Here is a 20,588-nt window from a genome sequence, read left to right as displayed (position 1 = left end):
TGACACAATGATCAGATTCACAAAAAAAAAACCAAGTCTTATCAGCTGTACTATAAGAAATCCAATCAAACGAGCCAAAAATACACAATTAAAAAAATTCACATTCACTCTCAACTGATGCAAGTTGGATACAGAAAAACCCATCCTTCAATTCCGCATCGGAATAATTACAAGCGTAGCATAAACAAGACTTGTTGTTCTCACTTCCCAGTGTGTTCTTAAACATTCATGCCCGTTCTAGCTGGAGAAAATCCCAAAAGAGAAGATCATATGAGTGAAAAGAATATGTTAGAAATACACATCCACAAACAATTGACACCAGCGTAGAGCAAGGTTTCAAATTTTTTTACTGAAACGATTAGCACAGATCTTCAGAGTTTCCGATTGCCTCATCTTCAACCTCCATTCATATAAAAAGTTTCTGAAAGTTTTCTTCTCTTTGTAGATTCCAAAATAAATCCAAAGCTGGACATGCAACGCAAACACGTTAATAATGATTGTGGCCAAAAAAACTGACAAAAATAAGAAATATCATTGGAGATGTAAAAGATGTAAAAGGGAAAAAAAAAAGATGCTTGGGAAGATATGAAACATGGATTTTAAATCTTACATCTAAAATTTTGCGATTAAACTTTTATAGAAGGGAGATGAAGAGGAAGCAACAAAACTGAAAAGTTAAAAGTCAGAACGTTTCATAATTGATGTTGAGGAGAGACACATGTCATCTATTCAAATGACCACATGTCATCTAACTGGAGAAAGTTCTTTAAAATCACTAAATTGAGATTTTTAAAGTATTTGTGTTTTTGAAATCAATTAAAAATTTTGATTTAATATAAGTTGCTTGATTTAATTTACCATTCCTCAATTAGTATTTTATAGCACATAAAGAACATGTCCCTAAGGTTTTATAATAGAATCATTATTTTATTAATTAATATGTTAAAAACATTGGTTTGCCATCACAGAATTTATTTATATTAAATATACCTTCACCGTTTGATTAATATTAATATCAGATTAATTTTTTATGTTATTAGATTCATAGAACATTACTTTAAATATTAATTTGATTTTTTTAAAATTAAATCATGTTAATCAATGTCATATGATTTGATTTATTTGTTCAATTCATAAATTGGTGCATGTTTTAAGCGTTAATACATTAAATCTCAATTTCTAAATAAACTTTGCTCATAATACTTGCATTTTAGTTGATTATCATGAAACTTGATTATTTTTTTTATTATTTCAGAAAACTATGCCAAACATTACCAATCTTGAGTTTGATGCTCTTAATATCTCTGGAGAAAATTATTTATCTTGGGTGGTCAATGTTGAGATGTACCTTGATTCTGAAAGTCTTGGTAATGCAATCAAAGAGGGAAATAAAGCAACCACTCAAACTAAAGCGAAAGCTATGATCTTCCTTCACCATCATCTCCATGTAGATCTCAAGAATGAATACTTGACCATAAAAGAACCAGAAGTTCTTTGGAGTAGCTTAAGGGATAGGTTTGACCACCAGAAAAATATAGTATTACCTAAAGCTCGCTATGATTGGACACATCTGAGAATACACAAGACTTTAAGTCAGTAAGTGAGTATAACTCAGCAATGTTCAAAATAACTTCTAAATTGGAGCTATATGGAGAGAAAGTCACAGATGCAGATATGCTGGAAAAGATATACTCAACCTTTCACATAAACAATTTTGTCCTGCAGACACCAATATCGTGAAAAAGGATATAAGAAATACTTTGAACTTATATTTTTCTCCGTCTGGCTGAGCAAAACAATGAGCTACTGATGAAAAACCATCAATTACGTCCAACTGATTCTGCTCCATTGCCTGAAGCAAATATGGTATCTCATGATGATGAAGGAAGTGGTTACCAACGTGGACACAGAAGTAGATGTGATCATGGACGAGGATATGGTTTTGGTCGAGGTCGAGGTCGAGGTCGAGGCCGAGGCCAAAGTATTTCTTTCAAGAATTCATACTCTCAGCAAAAGTGGAAAAGGAAGATGATAACAAAGAAAAGACAATAACAAATGTTTGTCACCGCTGTGGAGGAAAAGATCACTAGTCTCGTACTTGTCGTATACCAAAGCACCTTGTTGACCTTTATCAAGAGTCATTAAAACAAAAAGAAGTGCATGCTGAAACAAACTTCATGTTCGATGATGAAGATGATCTAATGGATTGTGGTGATTCCCAAGCCTCTTAAAGGAATCTTTGATTTAGCTATGGTGTTGGCTTTATTTAGTTTTTATCTTTGCATTATGATATTATGTTTCCTTTGTTTTATTAAACATGGTTAAAATTGAATTAAGAAATTATTTTTATGATTTACCAGTTTTGCATAAATTATCTGTTATTAATTCTAATTATTTTTTTTAGGAATTATCTGCCACTAATATTCCTCAGTGCATGAACTCTTATGCTCTGTTTCTTTGTAGTATTTAAGCATGAATTATCTGTGGTTAATTTTGCATTTTTCATATGAATTCGATTTTTGCAAGAATCATTTAGAATATATCATGATAAGTAAACCAGAAGTTTACTAAAATCTCACTGTTTTGGCATAACTTGTTAAACCATTCCAGTTAAATAATAATGTGAATAAGATCCAGAAGATTTTTATGTGTTTGGCTTTCACTCTCCAATAAATTTAGAATTATTGATTTTCTGGTATTTATACAAGAGATATTTTGAACTGATCATCCATTATATTTTGCGAAAGTATTTGGTTAATCGATTAGAGTGAAACCACATTAATTTGCATTTAGCCAACAAATAATCTTCCCAAGATTGGTTTTAGTCAGGAGCCAGATATTTCCCATCTTAAAATTTTGGATATATTGTTGCTCCACCACATTGATCTTAGATGGAACCTCAAAGGAGGTTAAGAATTGTTGGATATAAATCTTCTTTAATAAGGTTTGATTTACAGACTGTCATTTCAATGAGTCAGTTTTTCCAACAATTATAACGAGAGAAGAAAATAAACACCAGGAAAATCAATGAATAATAATTATCTTGATCCTCATTAAAAATGTGCACTAAAAGTTAAAAAGATAATTTGTTTGAAAAGTTATGCCAGAAGCATTTCCTGACCCTGTTGAGTGATACCAGCTGTGCTCCAATTAATATTGATGTCCCGGATGGACAATATCAACTGCTATTGAGGTTAAAGATCGCATGAAGCGTGATAGACCTATTGGTTCCAAAGATATGAATCCTCGAAAAGAAAAATGAGCATATATAAACTGGCAAGGCCGAGGAAGCAATCTCCAGAAGCGACATAGACATGAGAAAGAAAGAAATCTAGGTATCTAGTAATGATAAGAGATTTCAACTAGTTGAATCATGTCTTAAATAAATGGAATCAAAAGCAAATCAACGTCGTGCATATAATAAAGCAGTTGATGATTAGAATTGAGGATCAAAAACCATGGTATAAGAAAATGTTTTAAAAAATGTATGTAAAGTGATGATTGGCCAATCATAGAAAATTCCTAAAATTAAAGTTAGAATCTCTTGCAGATGATTATTTGGACCAGTAGTCCTTATACTTGAAAGTGTAAAACTAGTAAGACATAAATGGATCTTTATGCAAAAAAATAAATGAAAATGATATCTGAAACGATATTCTATCTAGTGGTGGATGCAATTATTTTTTTAGATCCTTTGTGAGTTTAATAATGAGAAAGATGCATGATTTAGGCTACCGAAAATTTAAACTGCCAGAAGCAGACAAGAAGAATTTAAATTGCTAAGAGTAATAAATTCTTGTTCTTGAAGAACACTATACGAAGAAAATATTTTATGTGAAAATAGTGTTATGGACTAATAAGTCTAATAAGTTCCAATAAATTGGAAAATTTTAAAAATCATATGAGTGCATTAACAAAGGTTATGATTCTCTAAAGATGATATATATGATTGGTATCCATCTCCTGAAGAAGATGCTTCCATAGGGAGATATATGATAGTTGTACTCTTTTTCCTTATCATGGTTTTTATCCTATTGGTATATGACAAGGTATTAACGAGGCAGCTGAAAACACAATGGTGATATACATCTACTATAAATTCGTTCAAGTGAATATTTGACGGACTTATGTACCAAGACGTCTCCAACTGCTATTTTCAAGAAGATTGTTCATCATATTGGATCACATTTTCTCAAACATTTCAAGTGTTGTACTCATGAGGGGGAGTAATAGCGCGCTGCACTCTTTTCCCTTAACTATGGTTTTTCCTATTGGGTTTTCCTAGTAAAGTTTTTAATGAGGCAGCATAATATGTGCTTTACTGCTATTACATTATAATGAACATCCAATGGGGAGTGTTATGAATAATTAATATGGATGCCCATTATACCGCAGCTTCTTGATCTAGACCTGGTGTTCATATACCTGAAATCACAAACAGAAATTGAAAGGAATCAGTAAAAACAAGAAAGTAAGCACTTGATCTCAAGAACAGATCAGAGCTTAATGCTAATCAAACCACAATTTGGCAACGGCGCCAATTGATAGATAAGACTTTTAAGGGTCTCAGGGCTATCAATCCCCTTGTCAATGTAGTACAAAGAGGTTTATCAATCCAGATGTGGTGTTAGACACTAAGCTATATGATCAAGTTCTTAATTCAAGCAAACAAGAATAGGTTTTGATTAATCTAGAGACAACTATAAACATAAACAGGTTTAAAGACAAATGACAATGACAAATGATGTGAATATGATATGATGGAGGCATGAGATTCTAGACATGATAGTTGGTTAGGGTGCCTTGGTGTTAAACTAGAAATGCTAATGACAATGATGAGACATGATTCAAATGATTAAGAACTCTAATCTAGGTTAATCCTCTCATGAAGGTATTAACCCCTATACTAATCCATTTTCAAACCAAATTCCCATTTGTGAAACATGAATCAATATGCATTAACAAACAGCTCTTAATGATCATTCAAGCATTTAACAAATCATTCCCATGATGAAAAATTACTTAAACCTCTAACACAACTCTTTCAGGAATTTCATCAAACACTTTTGGTGCATGAAATTCCCAGAATCTAGATCTCAAGTGATTATCAAGGATTTAGCATAGAGAACAGCTGTTTAGAGAGATGAATCAATGAATCTAGCCCTAAGCACTCCTAATCTAACACTTTAGCACCCTAACCTACACATCTAGAACCTCATTAAGGTGACTACTCACTAATCATACTAATCTCTCTTAAACTTTTGCAAGTTGAGTAGATTAGCATGATTAATGATGAGAAATGGAGATGGAGATGATAGATTCAAAAGAAAACAGCTTTAAACACCCAGATCTCCTTAAACTCTCTTGATTAAACACTCAAATAAAGATATTTCTCTTCTTAATGGAGTCTTTTCACCAAAAAGGCAAGAGACAAAGGGAATAAAACTTAGTTCTCCCCCAAAAAACCCTAAAAAGTATTTATACCTTCTTAAAAACGAACCGGGTCAGCCCGGAACAAACCGGGTCCTGACCCGGCTTTAATGGATAAAGTGGGAAAAGCTGCGGGTCGGTTCAGTATGTCCCAGGCCGCACACCTAAGTCGCAGTAGATGAAGACTTGTCTTGTGAGGCTTGAATCACATTGTCGGAGCCGCACGCCTATCTAGGAGTAAATTGCGAGTGTTTCTGCGGCATGGTCTCCTTCCTCTCCAACTCGCAGGGCTGAGCCGGTTTCTGGGGGATGTAGAAACTGTGCGGGTTGGTCTCTATTGCACTTAGGTCGCAGGCTCAAGTCGGAGTGAATTCCGAGTGATCGTGCGGCATAGATCCAGGCGCGGATGACTCGCATGCCTAAGTCGCACGATTGTGGACTTAGCATTTCTCTTGCTCGGGAGCTCCAGACCTCTTCCAGTGATAGTTTACCCGCACATTTCAACTCGCAGCATCAGCATTCAGGCGTTCATCTTCAGGCCTGCGGGTTAACCAAGTCGCAAGACCATCTCGCAGCATCCAGAGCAGCTTAGATCACTTCGCATTCCGGAGAGTGTAACTCCTGTGATACTTGTCCGAATTGAATGATTTCGGTTGCAGAAGACAGAGGACTCATTTATCTCCAACTTTTGTGAAGGAAGTTTCAGTGCTTGGGAGGTGGAAGGCTTCCTGGAGGGCACATCTTTGCAGTGCATGTATACGACCAGAGAGAGGCGTCTAGACATGTGTCCATTCCGGAGGCCGTATCTTCCTGCTCATAGATCCGAATTGAATGCTCTTGGACGTTCTGGAAAGAAAACTCAAATGTCTCTGATTCTCATGAAGGACCCGGAAGCTGAATCGGCCTGGAAGTGCACCGTCCTTCGCATCCTTCAGAACTGATCTGCTCGGTCCGGAATACCTGCGAGACAGGGGTTTCTTCCGACGAGCTTATCTCTCTGCTCACGCGTCCGAATTCTACGATTCCAATTTCTATGAGACCGTGCTTCAATGCTCTCCAACTTCTATGAAGGACCCGCCATCTGAATCGGACCGGAAGGCTCCCCGGACAGGTGATTTCTGAGACTCGTTCGCACCCGGAGATTTTGGCCGATATACTTAATTCGCGGTACGTGAAAATGGCCGGTAAAGCTTCCCGCGGTACATGAAAATGGCCGGTAAAACCTTCCTGGCCAGCGAGAATGGCCGATAACCTCCATAGACTCAAGTTTTCCACTTTTTCAAGCTCTGCTCACCATTCCACCTCCTGGATTCATCTTTTCAGCTCCATAATCACCTGATAGACACTCAAAACATGCAAAGACTCATTGGGACCTAATGCATCTCCTAAGTTCTAAAACAAACCCTAGGGACCTAAAATACATGAAATAAAACATGATTTGGAATGATTTATGCAACCTAAATGATGCAAATTATGAACATATCATTAACAACACATATATATATATATATATTTATTTATTTCAGGCTATCCTTCTCTTGTCAAGGTAAGGAATTACTTGACTTAAATAAAAGGACAGGTTGAGTTTGTAACAAAGATTTGATGTTGGTGGTTCAAATTAAATGCACCAGACCGTAATCCATGTCCCCCGTTTGTGCTACTCATGTCCCACTGCCACCGGCAAGGACATTGTATTTTATAATGTTTTATTTTAATCAAAACGTTTCCATTTCATCAAAAGAACGTTTCTTACATCTTTGCCCCGCAGGATTACAGCACTAATGCGAAAGATCATACAAAAAAAGGTTACTGAAATCAAAGAAAGAGTAAATTGTTAGTTAGGAAATAAACTAAACCAAGTGGCCAGAAACGAGGTTGAGGTGTGAAGAGGCTCAGCGTGACAAAGAGGATCAAGACGGCAGCAGATCGTTCTTTTGATCTCCACCATTAAGCTAGGAGCCGGACGAGATGTCGCTGAATGAAGCCTTGAGTTTCTTTCTCTCCATGTCCCATAGAGGGACGCTTGGAAGGCCAATTTCATAATCAGCAAGATGTTTCCATCAGGAGAAGGCTTGCTGAATAAAAAGCCTTCCAAATCTATGTGCTGGAAGGGCAATCAAAGAAGATGTGTTGCCTAGATTCATCTGCGGCATCACACAACAGGCACGAAGAAGGGATATTCAGACCCCAATTTCTAAGGCGGTCTCTGGTATGCATACGATCACTTGCGGTAACCCAGCAAATAAAAGCATGTTTTGGAATTCTGCCTTTGAACCAAACCGCTTTGTGCCAGGGGATCACATGAGTCATTGGGTGCAGAGCTAACCAAGTATCCGAAGCAGAGAAATCCTTCGAAGTGCTTGTAGGACCAATTATCCATTTATAAACATCATCAGCTTCAGACAAGGTAATAGGCTGAGAGGGAGGGAGGCTTTGACGGATCAACTGGACCCTTGCATTCCTGCTTCTTGAACTCTCATGCCACCAAACACCATCCCGTAAACCGTCTGCAACCACCGCATTTAAAGGGAGACCACAGCATCGAGGGCAAGATTCACCAGTCAGGTCAATCAGAGGGCCTAGACTTATCCAATTATCAGTTCAGAATTTGGCAGTTATACCTAATTTGACATCACAAAATATGAACGGCGAGCAAGGGTGCGAAGCTTACAATGCTGTTTCCAAATCCAACTGCCAGCGGTTAGAGGATTTAGATCCCATGAATTCCTTTCTTGGATAAGAGTTCTGCGTATCCATGAGACCCAGAGAGAGCCACTCGATGTGAAGATCAACCAAATAAGCTACCCATCACCTTGTTCCAGTCCTGAAGGCGACGCAGACCAAGACCACCTGATTTCCGAGGAGTGTAGACTGAATTCCACGAAATTCTTGCTCCTCTTGCAGAGTTTGGTGCACCACTCCATAAGAAGGCATTACACATTTTCTCCAGCGAGGCAATACACTTCTTGGGGAGAATGAAGACAGAGGTCCAGAAGTTTATGGTCGAGAAAATGACAGACTGGAGAAGTTGAAGCCGACCCGCGAAAGAGAGCTTTTTGACTTTCCAAGGATTAAATCTCTTGTAGACTTTCTTGATTTGAGGCTGATAATCTTCTGCAGACATCTTCTGAGTAGTTAGAAGAACTCCCAAATACCTTACCGGAGAGAGCCTTGCGAGAGGCCGTAAGTCTCCGAAAGCTCGTGGGCTGCTTGAATATTCCTTTCATCCAAATAGAGGAACGATTTTTCCCTGTTTATTCCAAGACATGAGGCTCTCTTAAAGTCATCCAAAATAGAGAGAATACCTTGCAGAGATTTCTGAGCCATCGAAGAAGATCAACATATCGTCAGTGAAGCTCAGATGAGTGATCAAAGGAGCATGGCACTACGGATGGAGGTCGAAGGAATCATTAGCAGCACCCTGGGCCAGCATTTTAGCCAATACATCCATAGCCTGAGCAAAGAGAAGAGATGACCTTGCCTGATTCCCTTTTTCCCTGGAAAGAGCCCAATTAACTCTCCGTTGAGGGCGATACTGTAAGAAGGGGAATAGATACATTCTCTTATCTAGTTTATGAAGATGGGAGGAAGCTTAATAGCGACAAGAATGTTGATGAGAAATTCCCAGTTCAGATAATCAAAGGCCTTCGTGATATCAATTTGAAGGCAGCCTCTAGTAATAATTCCTGGTTTGTGAAAATTGTCGACCAATTCTGATGCCAGTAGAACGTTCTCGCAGAGGACGCGGCCTTTGATAAAACCCTCCTGGTTAGCTTGGACAGCTTCTGGGATAAACAGTTGGAGTTTTTTCTTGAGCAAGTGGACAATAATTTTATAGACGTTTGAGCAGCATGAAACCGGTCTGAAGCCAGAGAGCGTAGCGCACCCGGAGTTTTTGGAAGGCCTGAGAAGATGCCTAGAAGCAAAGAATTCTGTGACCGCCTTGATGGTTACATCAACCACTATCTGCCAAGAATTCCAGAAAAATTCCATTGGGAAACCGCTGGGCCCATGGGCCTTATTCTTTGGCATACCAAACACTGTGGCAGAGATTTCTTCGCTGGTGGGAATCATGATGAGCTGGGTCGATAACGAGGTGGAGAAGCAAAAAGGTTGTAACGCTTTGAATTTCTCAACAGACAGAGGAGAGATGCCATTGGTCTAAGAGCCGAGAAGGAAAGTATAGTATGCAATGATCATATCCTTAATCTGGGAGATATCATCAATTGTGGTACCTTGAGAGTCCCAAAGAATCCGAATAGCATTTCTGGCCTGGTTTGCAACCACCAATTTGTGGAAGAATGTGGCGTTTGCGTATCCATCCTTGAGCCACCGGATTCTCGATTTTTGTCTGAAGAATGATTCCTGAGCATCGGCGAAGAAGTTTCATACCTTTCTCACTTCAGATTCCTCAATACAAAGCGACTGAGAGGGATTCCAAAGCAAAACTTCTTGAATGGATTCCAGCTTCGCCAAAGAGTCTTTTGCCTTTTGATGAATATTACCAAAACCTTCCCTGTTTAATTTTCTGCAGCAAGACTTGACCTCTTTCAATCTCTGCCCGAGCGAGAACATCGCATTACCCACACAAATCGGGGTGTTCCAAGCTTCTTGAAACTTGGCTAAGTAATTTGGATGGGAAGTGAGGAAAGTGAAGTATTTGAAAGCCTTTTTGGAGCTTGGCATCGAGGAATCAAGATCGATCAAACATGGAGTGTGATACGAGTCGCCAGAAGGGTCAAACACCGCTAAGGCATCTGGATATGTTGAAAGACCAATGTCAATGATGAGAGCGCGGTCCAGTTTCCTGAGGATGGGTTCTTCTCTCGATTATTATACCAAGTGTAAGAAGCTCCTCTATGAGGCAAAGATTACTTTGAGTTAAGCAGTCTTGGAATTTTGTAATGCCCAGGAGAGATATCGTGGTGGGGAAAACAGAGTAAATATTCTGAAAGTAGAAGCAATCTGGTTGAAGTCACCAGCAATAATCCAAGGAGTCAGACTAAGAGGAGATGTAGAAGACAGACGGTTGATTTCAGTCCATAGGGTTCTTCTCTGAATCTCAGTATTATGAGCATATACAAATGCCACCGCAAAGGAAGAAGAGGAGTCTGAAATCTGAACGCTGCAGAGGATTAACTGAGATGATTTAGAGAAGATGATGACTGAGACAGCAGGATCCCAGATAATCCAGATCCTGCCATTTTCAGCATGAGAGTAATTATTGTCGAAACACCAACCAGGTAGGGTGGAGGACATTATTCTAACAGCATTGCCTTCTTGCACATGCGTTTCCAAAAAACTTCCAACAAGAGGTCTGTTTGTATGAACCCAGCCTCTAACTGCTCTTTACCTAGCAACACTGTTCAAACCTCTTACATTCCAAAAGAAAACCTTCATTATATACACCAAAAAAAAGGAAGGTTGAGGACCAGATTAAAGGATAGATGCACTTGTGGAGCCCGGGTCTCCATCATGCGCAGGGAGTATTTGAAACCGTCAAATTTAGCAATCAAAGCCAGAGTTTCTTGCCGAAGCTTCTTGCTGGCCAAAAGCTGAGTGTGCACCTGTCTCTCTTTTTTTCGCCTTTTTGCGTTGGGAAGAAGACATCTGAGTTGGAGGACCAGGCTTTGGAGGAGAAATAATATATTTCTCATGCCCCAGCTTCACTTTGGACTGCTCAGGAGGATCCTTAGGAGCAACAGCGGGAGCAGTCTTTGAACTTTCCGTCACTACATTGCATTTCTCCTCTGTGGAAGTGGCTAAGGGGGCTTAGGAGCAGCTTTTGGGGAAGACCTATTTAGGACTTTGACCTCTTGTCCCGCAGGGATGACCGGAGGGGTAATCTTAGCTCGAGTTCTGGGACGAGTTGGTGATCTGGATCTAGCACACTGATTAGGGAGGGAGCTACTTTCAGATGGAGGATTAGGGTCTTTTAGATTGTCGAGCATAATTTCAACTTTCACCTTTGTTTCACCTATGTTCACCGCGTCAAGCCTGGACTTCTACTTGTGCAAAGGATCGCCGATGGCACTCGCAATGACACTCAGTCCGAGAAGGGAGTAGAGCATCAGAGGCACATTTTTAATTTTGCCCATGTTGAAGCAGTTTCAAGCTTCAGAGTTCCAAAGCACCGGAGGGGGACTAAGGCGAGACCACAAACGAGCAGTTGCCTGCATGCCAAAACCCAACCTCCAGAACCCATTCTCTGGTGGCTACTGAAAGTATGAAGATAAGGCAGGCAAAATCTGAAATCTTGTGCATCGTTATGCTCCCGAATTTTCCCCAAATGGGGTTTAGGTCAGCGAAAACGACATAAGCCCGTGGAAGAAGACCATGGAACTGAGAAATAATGTGACCTTCCATTGCTCAGATGCCTTTAAAATTATCGAGTCAGGCGCCTGGACAATGGGAGTGTCATCTTCAAAGAAGGACGGAGGAGACATCTTTCGCAAGTTTCTGAGGAAGGCTGTAAATCGCGAAGCGTACGGAGGCGCCGCCGACGAGGGAATCACCTCCGATTTAGAAGGATTAGTAGCTGAGGATAACTTTCTGGGATAAGTGCATTGAGTCGAAACTGAAGAAGAAGCAGGAGGCTCCACATTTAAGATAGCCTCCTTTGCAGGAGCAGAGATCAAGGACGCCAAGAGAGCCGGAGAGAAAAAGATGACGCCGGGAGGGCATGGGATGAAGAGGACTCCAGGGAGAGAGAATCTGGTGGGCAGACCACGACGGAGCAAGAGGGAGCGACCAGATCTGAAACTACGGGTATCTGAGGAGGATTTCAGATCTGGAAGGTCTGGCGACGGCGAAGAAGAAGCAGGGTGAACTGACATCAGAAGAGGACAAGGAGAAGAAATTTAGAGGGGGAGAAAGCAAGAATTCTCGTCAACCAGCACGAGGCCAGGTCGACGGCATGACACCAAAAGAAATCGCGGCTACACTCTCTCATGCATACTTACCAAGAAAATTGCCCTTTTTCCATTATCTTTTCGAGTTTCTTTTGTATAATTAATAATATAGTTCAATCAATCTGATTAAAAATCATCCTTTTTCATTTGTACATTCTGTATTTTATAATGTTGCTGATCGGTTCTCAGTCAATAACTGAATCGGAACCAAAAACCAAAAATTAAAACCACAGGTCTAAAAGTAAAACTGTTATAATAATAGGTATAATTTATCATATAGATAAATATAAATAAAGACGAAAATTTTATACCCGCAAAAGAACAGGATACTCGTAAAAGAGAGAGCAAGAGAGTAAGAGAGAGAGAGGAGGATGTTATTGAGAATGAAAATGTGTTGTGTGTTTACAATCGAAGAATTTCCTTCGTATATATAGACGTAAAAAGTTTGAGTTACTATGCGTAAATAGTGAAGGCGGGCTCCACAAATTTACTCATGTTTTTCATCTATCGCCACAATGTTTGACTTTGTAGATTGCTGCTTTTCCTGAATTTTGTAACACTCTCCCTTGGAGACCGGCTTTACTATTTCTTCTTTTGCGTTTTGTCTTTGTTGCCTCGTTAAAAATCTTTCCAGGAAAACCTAGTGGGAAAAACCATGGAAGGTAAAAAGAGTACAACTACGCAAGTTCGCCCTTGAATAACTAGATGTCATTCTATAAGTCTCGTTGATGGCGCATTCCAATATTATGAACATGTTTTCGGAACATAGTGGTCGACAATGATTTCGTGAAGAGCTGTGCTGCGTTTTCGCAAGATCGGACATATCTTACTTCAATTTCTTTATTCTTCTCGAGCTCTTGAGTGTATGAGAAGAACTTTGGAGGGATATATTTGGTTCTATCACTTTTGATATAACCTTCCTTTGTCTGGGCAACACATGCAGCATTGTCTTCATATAAGATAGTTGGTTCCAAAATTACGTGAATTCCACTGCTTGACTGGATATGTTGACTTATTGATCTCAGCCATACACATTCTCTACTTGCTTCATGGAGCGCGATAATTTCAGCGTGATTCGAAGAAGTGGCCATGAGCGTCTGCTTCTGAGAACGCCAAGATATAGCAGTGCCTCCAATCGTGAATACATATCCTGTTTGTGATCGGGCTTTATGTGGATCCGATAAATATCCTGCATCTGCAAAACCAATCATTTGACCTTTTGAATTTTTAGGATAGAGCAAACCTAAATCAATAGTCCCTTGGAGATAACGAAAGACATGTTTGATTCCGTTCCAATGTCTTCGTGTAGGGGACGAGCTGAATCTTGCCAGAAGATTAACAGCAAATGATATGTCAGGCCGTGTACAATTGGCTAGGTACATAAGGGCTCCAATTGCACTAAGGTATGGTACTTCAGGACCAAGTATCTCTTCATTTTCCTCATGTGGTCGAAATGGGTCATTCTCAACCTTAAGTGATCTAACGACCATATGAGTACTTAAAGGAGTTTATTTATCCATATTAAAGCGTTTTAACACTTTTTTCGTATATGTGGATTGATGCACAAACATACCCTTTTCAGAATGCTCAATTTGTAAGCCAAGACAATACTTTGTCTGTCCGAGATCTTTCATCTCAAATTCTCCTTTTAGGTAATTTGATGTCTTTTGTATTTCCCCTTGAGTTCCGATAATATTCAGATCATCAACATATACCGCGATAATTACAAAACCGGATGTTGTTTTCTTGATGAAAACGCATGGGCATATAGGATTGTTCATATATCCTTCTTTTGTTAAATGTTCACTGAGACGATTGTACCACATACATCCAGATTGTTTTAGCCCATACAATGATCTTTGTAATTTTATTGAACATAACTCTTTGGGTTTAGAATTTAATGCTGCGGGCATCTTAAATCTGTCTGGGATTCTCATATAGATATCTGTACATAATGTTCCATATAAATATGCTGTAACGACATCCATGAGACGCATTTCTAGATTTTTATCAGCAGCTAGACTCATCAGGAATCTAAATGTAATTGCGTCCATAACGAGCTTTGTATCTCATAATCTCGTTTTTCTCATGTCGTTTCCGAACGAAAACCCATTTGTATCCAACCGGTCTCACATCTCCAGGTGTGAGTACAATTGGTCCGAATACACTTCGATTATTAAGAGAATCTAGCTCAACTTGTATAGCATCTTTCCATTTCAGCCAGTCTTGCCTCTTTTGACATTCGTATACAGACCTTGGTTCTGGATCTTCATTTTCATCATCTATTTCCTTTGATACGAGGTATGAGAAAACGTCGTCAACATCATCTATTTCATTTCCGTTCCATATCTTTCCATTATGGATGTAGTTTATGGAAATCTCATGATTTTTCTCAGGTTCACGAGGCTCTGGATTATCATTAGTTTCATGATTTGTTTCTTCCAAAATACTTTCGGCTATTTTGGGAGTAGTATGCATTTCAGCCTCCTTTCGTTTTCTAGGATTTTTGTTCTTAGAACCGACAGGTCTACCACGCTTCAAGCATGTTCTAGATTCACGTGTATCATCTGCTTTTCCACGTTCTTGTGGTATATCAATACGAGCAGGAGTATTTGCAGCTGGTATATGTGATTTAGTGACCGTCTTGGTATCTGCAAATGCATCAGGTAGCTGGTTTTGCTATACTCTGCAAATGCATAATTCGTCGAACTTCTAGTTCTGACTGCTTAGTGGGAGGATCAAGGTGTAACAGGGATGGTACACTCCATTTGATATCCTTTCCTACACCCTTATTTTCTCCCCCTAGAACCGCGAATACTTTCTCATCGAAGTGACAGTCGGCAAATCATGCCGTAAAAACATCACCAGTCTGTGGTTCTAGGTATCGTATAATAGATGGAGAATCATATCCAAGATATATATATTCCCAACCGTCTTTGTGGTCCCATCTTTGTATGTTGCGGTGGCGCTATAGGCACGTAAACCGCACAACCAAAGATCCTTAGATGAGAAATATTTGGTTCTCGACCAAATGCTAATTGTAACTGGGAGTACTTATGGTATGCACTTGGTCTTATCCGAATAAGTGCTTCTGCATGCAAAATAGCATATCCCCATATAGATGTTGAGAGTTTTGATTTCATAATCAATGGTCTTGCAATCAATTGCAGACGCTTAATTAATGATTCAGCCAAACCATTTTCTGTATGAACATGAGCCACAGAATGTTCAACTTCAATCCCCATTACCATGCAATAATCTTTGAATGCCTGGGATGTGAATTCACCAGCGTTGTCTAATCTAACTCTCTTAATGGGATAATCAGGAAACTGAGCTCGCAGTTTTATTATCTGAGTTAGAAATCTCGCAAATGCCATATTTCGAGATGATAATAGACAAACATGTGACCATCTGCTCGATGCGTCAATTAATACCATAAAATAGTGGAATGGTCCACATGATGGATGTATTGGTCCACAAGTATCCCCTTGAATTCGTTCAAGGAAATTTGGTGATTTATTATTAATTTTGGTTGGCGATGGCCTTATAATCAATTTACCAAGAGAACATGCAGCACATGTCATTTTATTTCTCAGATGTATCTCCTTGATTTTCATCGAATGACCATGTGAGCTTTCTATAAGTTTTCGCATCATTGATGTTCCTGGGTGACCGAGGCGATCATGCCACAATGTTAAATCTTCTGGATTTCGTTTTGTCACGAGATGCGATTCTATTGCATCTATATAAGTATGATGCAAACCGGAAGGGAGTTTTGGAAACTTTTCCAATATAAGTCTTTTGCCTAACTTATCAGAAGTTACATACATATACTTCTTTCCATTCTCAGTTACAGACTGAGTGTCATATTCTTGACGGTATATGTCTTTGAAACTTAACAAATTTCTTTTTGAATTTGGAGAATACAAGGCATTATTGATGGAAGATTTTGGGGACATTACTGGGGACAGTGTTGTTTAAGTCTGTGGGAGGTAGTTGCTGACATTGTGTTTGTTTTTCTTAAGAGTCAGTCGTGTCAGTTATCCACTCGTATCATAGCTAGAACCGGTCGGTGATCTAAACCCCATAATTTCAGGTACTCCACAAAAGTGTGAGAAATTTTAGATTTCCATTCTTCATTCCCAAGAGCTCTATCTAGACGGCACTTAAATTTACCCGAACGTCTTTTTCCAATCCAAGAGAACAAGTTTCCCTTATACGGGAACTCTAGCATGCCACAGTTCTCCAACATAGTTCGAAAGGGGATAAAGGAGTATTCCGATCATCTTCGCCCTCCTCGTTTTCATGATTTCCCGTAATATCATTGAAATCCCCTATCATAAATCAGGCTTCTTTTCTAGAAAGGCTCATCCGAGTGAGACGCTCCCAGACATGCTCTCGTTTTTTTACAACCGGATCTCCGTAGACAGAAGTCATAAAGATTTTATGTCCGTCTAGAGTAGTTTCTACATCAATCAAATGCTCATCCAAGTAATACATAGAAAACTGTAGGTTCATCCATATAAAAAAGAGTTAAACCACCGCTTCGACCTCTCGGTTCTACGGTACAAACATGGTCATAGCCAAAATACACGTGCATGTCTTGCAGAAAAAGTCAAATGTTCTTAGTTTCTGATAAAAATAAGAAACGAGGTTGAAAACAGTGATGAAGTTCTTCTAGATGTTCTTTTGTCAGGTCGGCTCTCGCTCCCTGACAGTTCCATCCGATAACGTTCATTTCTGATGGTTTGCTGGTTTATAGGCATATTCCAGACCAAAAGATGGTGATGGTAGTTTTGGCCCTTGGGCCTTAAGAGATTTCTCCTCCTTGGGCGTGTTCTTTCTATTCTCATTTGGGCCTGGCCCAGATCCTACTCCTTTGCCTTTCCTTTTGCTTTTGGAGAAACTCAGCTTTTACTAAAACATTGCTTCTTCAACAAAGCTCCATTGGCCACCGGAGGTTTGGGAATTTGCTTCGACCTCATATAAATCAGCATTGGAGATTGTAGATTTGGGAATTTGCTTCGCTTCTTAAACCTTCCAGTTCATCTTCCTCATATAAATCGTCATCATTAAGCCAATCATTTTCTTCTGCTATGGCTTCTATGGTGTTTGTAGTTCCAAATTGCTCAGCATCTTTCTCTGTATCCTCGACAAAGACAGAGTTGGGTTTGGGTTTGATTTTTTCTTGTACAACCAGAAAGGTCTTCGGATTTGGATGTTTTAAGATGCTTAGCACAAGGCAAGAAGGATAGAAACAGTCGGAGTCGCCAAGCTTCCCATATGGGAGATATCTTCAGTCTTGTTTGGTGCAGATCTGGTGTGGCATCTGGTGTTTTTGTTTGACTTTCAATAGTGAATTCTTTGTAACAGGGAGCAGATAATGCATGATTAAAGTTAGACCGTAGTCTTAATGCGTGATTTAAGCTATAATCACTTGGTACACTTGTTGAATCTTCTGCCGATTTGATTCTTCATGACAAGAGCTAAAAGAAAATATGGGCTTAACACACAGCTAGAACAGAGAGAACTCCAAAAAGTATTCTTCATATATCCCAGAAGGGAGAAAATCCTGTAATCTTGGTCGCCATTGTTGAGAAAAACTTTATAGGGTCAAGAAAAAACCACATGAAGACACAGATCCAAGTGAAGGTTCGGCTGAGGTCTTAGTACAGGGCTAGAGTTTTGGTAATTGAAGAGCCAAGAGGAAGCTGAACAGAGTCGGCAGTGCATGCCTTTTTTAGGGGAAGGAGAGATGAGAAAACGGCCCTCCGGCAGAAAACAGAGGCGTTTTCATATGAGAAAGATGTTTAGAGATAAGGTTTACTAATCTGGGTAAAAAAAAATGGTTGGATTTGAAATAAAGTAAATCTCAGACATTTTGGACAATCCTCGAACAAAATGTCTGGAAAAAAAAAAAAACTAGATACACTTTTCTTGTCCTGAATTTGTTTCAAAACAGTGTTTTCATAATAAGACTAAATAAATACTCGCATATATGCGAGTTTATTATTTCACATTTTCTAACCCATAAAGAAAAATAGAAAGAAAAAAATATCACCTGTAAAAATATATAGTACAAAAATTTAAAAATAATAATAATCAACAATCATAAAATATTGACATCCAAAATAATAAGAATACAATAATTCAAGAAATATTATTCTAACATGACTACACTAATATAACAATAACCACCTTATGAATTAACATAATTGCTCTGATCTAGATAAGTACCTATATATATATATATATATATATATGCAGATTTATAATTTAATATTCTTAACCTATGAAAAAAAAACAAATCAAAAATAAATTAAAAAACAAAATCAGATCACAAAAATATGTTATACATAAAGATAAAGTTATCAACAATCATAATATTATTTAAACATAAAATAATGAGATTATAATAATTAAAAAAATATTTTACATAACTATATTAATGTAATAATAACCATTTTATGCATTAACCTAACATGAGTAATATAAAATAAAAAATTTATATGTACCTTATGAACTAAAAAGATTAGCAAAATATTTTGTTGGTTGTAAATTTATAATCTATTGTTTAATTTCTCTTAAAATGAAATAATGTTTTTCTTTTTTTATAAACTGTATTTTTTTATTTTTATTATGTTTTTTTCCTTAATCTACACATAATTTGCATATATATATATATATATGCATTTATCTAGATATAATTAGAAATTCATTAAAAGCATATCAAAATCAGATTAATTTACTTAACACATGTTACCATCAGGTGAGTTAGCAACTTTGAATTATTTTATATAATAAGATATTTATTAAATTTTAATATTTAAAATTATATCTAACTTAATATCCGGTTTTTATTTTTGTTAATGTATAATAACAAATGATTATTGTGATTTTATCTAACTATCTAACTTATATGTAGAGAAATTCAAATAATCAAATTAATATCTGTATTTCGTAGAATTAAATTTAAATGTAAAATAAAATGAATATTTTAGTTTAATATTATACCAAAATGGATTTATATTAAAACAGTTTTCAAATATTTTTTTCTAAAAATAGAAATGTATGGATGCAAATACTAAAAGAAGAGGCTGATTTGAGGTTTTTCTACAACCGTTGCTTTTGCTTCAGGAAATGTTTTGGTTTCCGTAGGTCGAGAATTGTGGTTTCTAATGAGAAGTTCATTATTCTTCTCTGCTAATATGAGTGTTACGATCAATTCAGAGAATCTCGTATACCCACAATTTCTATACATTTCTTGTAGAACACGATGTTCCTTATGAAATGTGAGATACGTCTTTTCGAGCATTTCTGCATCGGTGACGGGTTTACCACAGTATTTCAGTTGTGAGACTATTCTCAGAATAGCGGAATTATATTCCTCAACCTTTTCAAAATCTTGAAACCTCAAGTTTTTCCACTCTTCAAGAGCATGGGAAAGGTTTATTTCCCTCTGGTTGTCAAACCTTTCTTTGAGAGCTTGCCATAGCTCTGCTGGATCTTTTATGTGCGCATAGTCATGCGTCATATTTTCATCTAGATGTTTCCTCAGGAAAATGATTGCCTTTGCCTTATCATGGGCAGACGATTCATTTCCCTCTTTTATGGTGTTGATTAACCTTTCCGACTCTAGATAAAGTTCTACATCGGTGATCCATGCTATGTAGTTTGCTCCAGTTATTTTGAGAGCTGGGAACTTAAGCTTCTCAATGTTTGCCATTTCTAAAACATGGATGCAAAATATTATTAGTAAGATAATAATGTTTTACATTAAAACGAACCGTTTACATGAATAACTAAAGCGATTACAAAAAAGAATATTGCATAAAAAAGTAACATAACAGTTGTGGTATACTCTTCGGGAGTAAATTCTCCAGCGGAGAGAGCATAAATAGAAGCAAAAATTACAATCGCGCTTCAAATCAATAACAAACGAATCATCATTCTTATGCAATGAAAACCGAATATATTTGAGGGAAGATATGATGTTTGAGTGAAATGAATGAATGAAAGATAAATATATTTATAGATTGAAAAACACTGCTCATAGCCGTTTGAAAAAGTGAAAAAATTTGAAAGATTTTCTTTGTGACCGTTGGTGAGAAAATAATTGAAGAAAAGAATTAATCCAAATATTTTAATAAACAATCAGTTAAACCTATTAATTTTTAGACATAAGGTTTATATACAGGTGGCAGAGCCTCCTTATATAACAACCATTATATAAACATATATTTAACA

General features: G+C 37.8%; 1 protein-coding gene across 1 annotated transcript; it reads right to left on the bottom strand.

Annotated features, from left to right (window-relative positions):
- Window positions 1-19,425: 19,425 nt before the first annotated feature.
- LOC112082140 lies at window positions 19,426-20,067 on the bottom strand. The gene has a single exon (XM_024149239.1). It carries the CDS (start codon window positions 20,065-20,067, stop codon window positions 19,426-19,428), a length of 642 nt encoding a protein of 213 aa, XP_024005007.1.
- Between the last annotated feature and the right edge of the window lie 521 nt (window positions 20,068-20,588).

Source organism: Eutrema salsugineum, unplaced genomic scaffold, assembly GCF_000478725.1.
Source record: "Eutrema salsugineum unplaced genomic scaffold, Eutsalg1_0 scaffold_1, whole genome shotgun sequence".
Classification (NCBI taxonomy): domain Eukaryota; kingdom Viridiplantae; phylum Streptophyta; class Magnoliopsida; order Brassicales; family Brassicaceae; genus Eutrema; species Eutrema salsugineum.
Note: the sequence above shows the minus strand (reverse complement) of the source record. Positions and strands in the feature narration are given on the sequence as shown.

Coding starts and splice junctions, on each gene's coding strand:
- LOC112082140 (XM_024149239.1), bottom strand. CDS start 20,067: ATGGCAAACATTGAGAAGCTTAAGTTCCCAGCTCTCAAAATAACTGGA.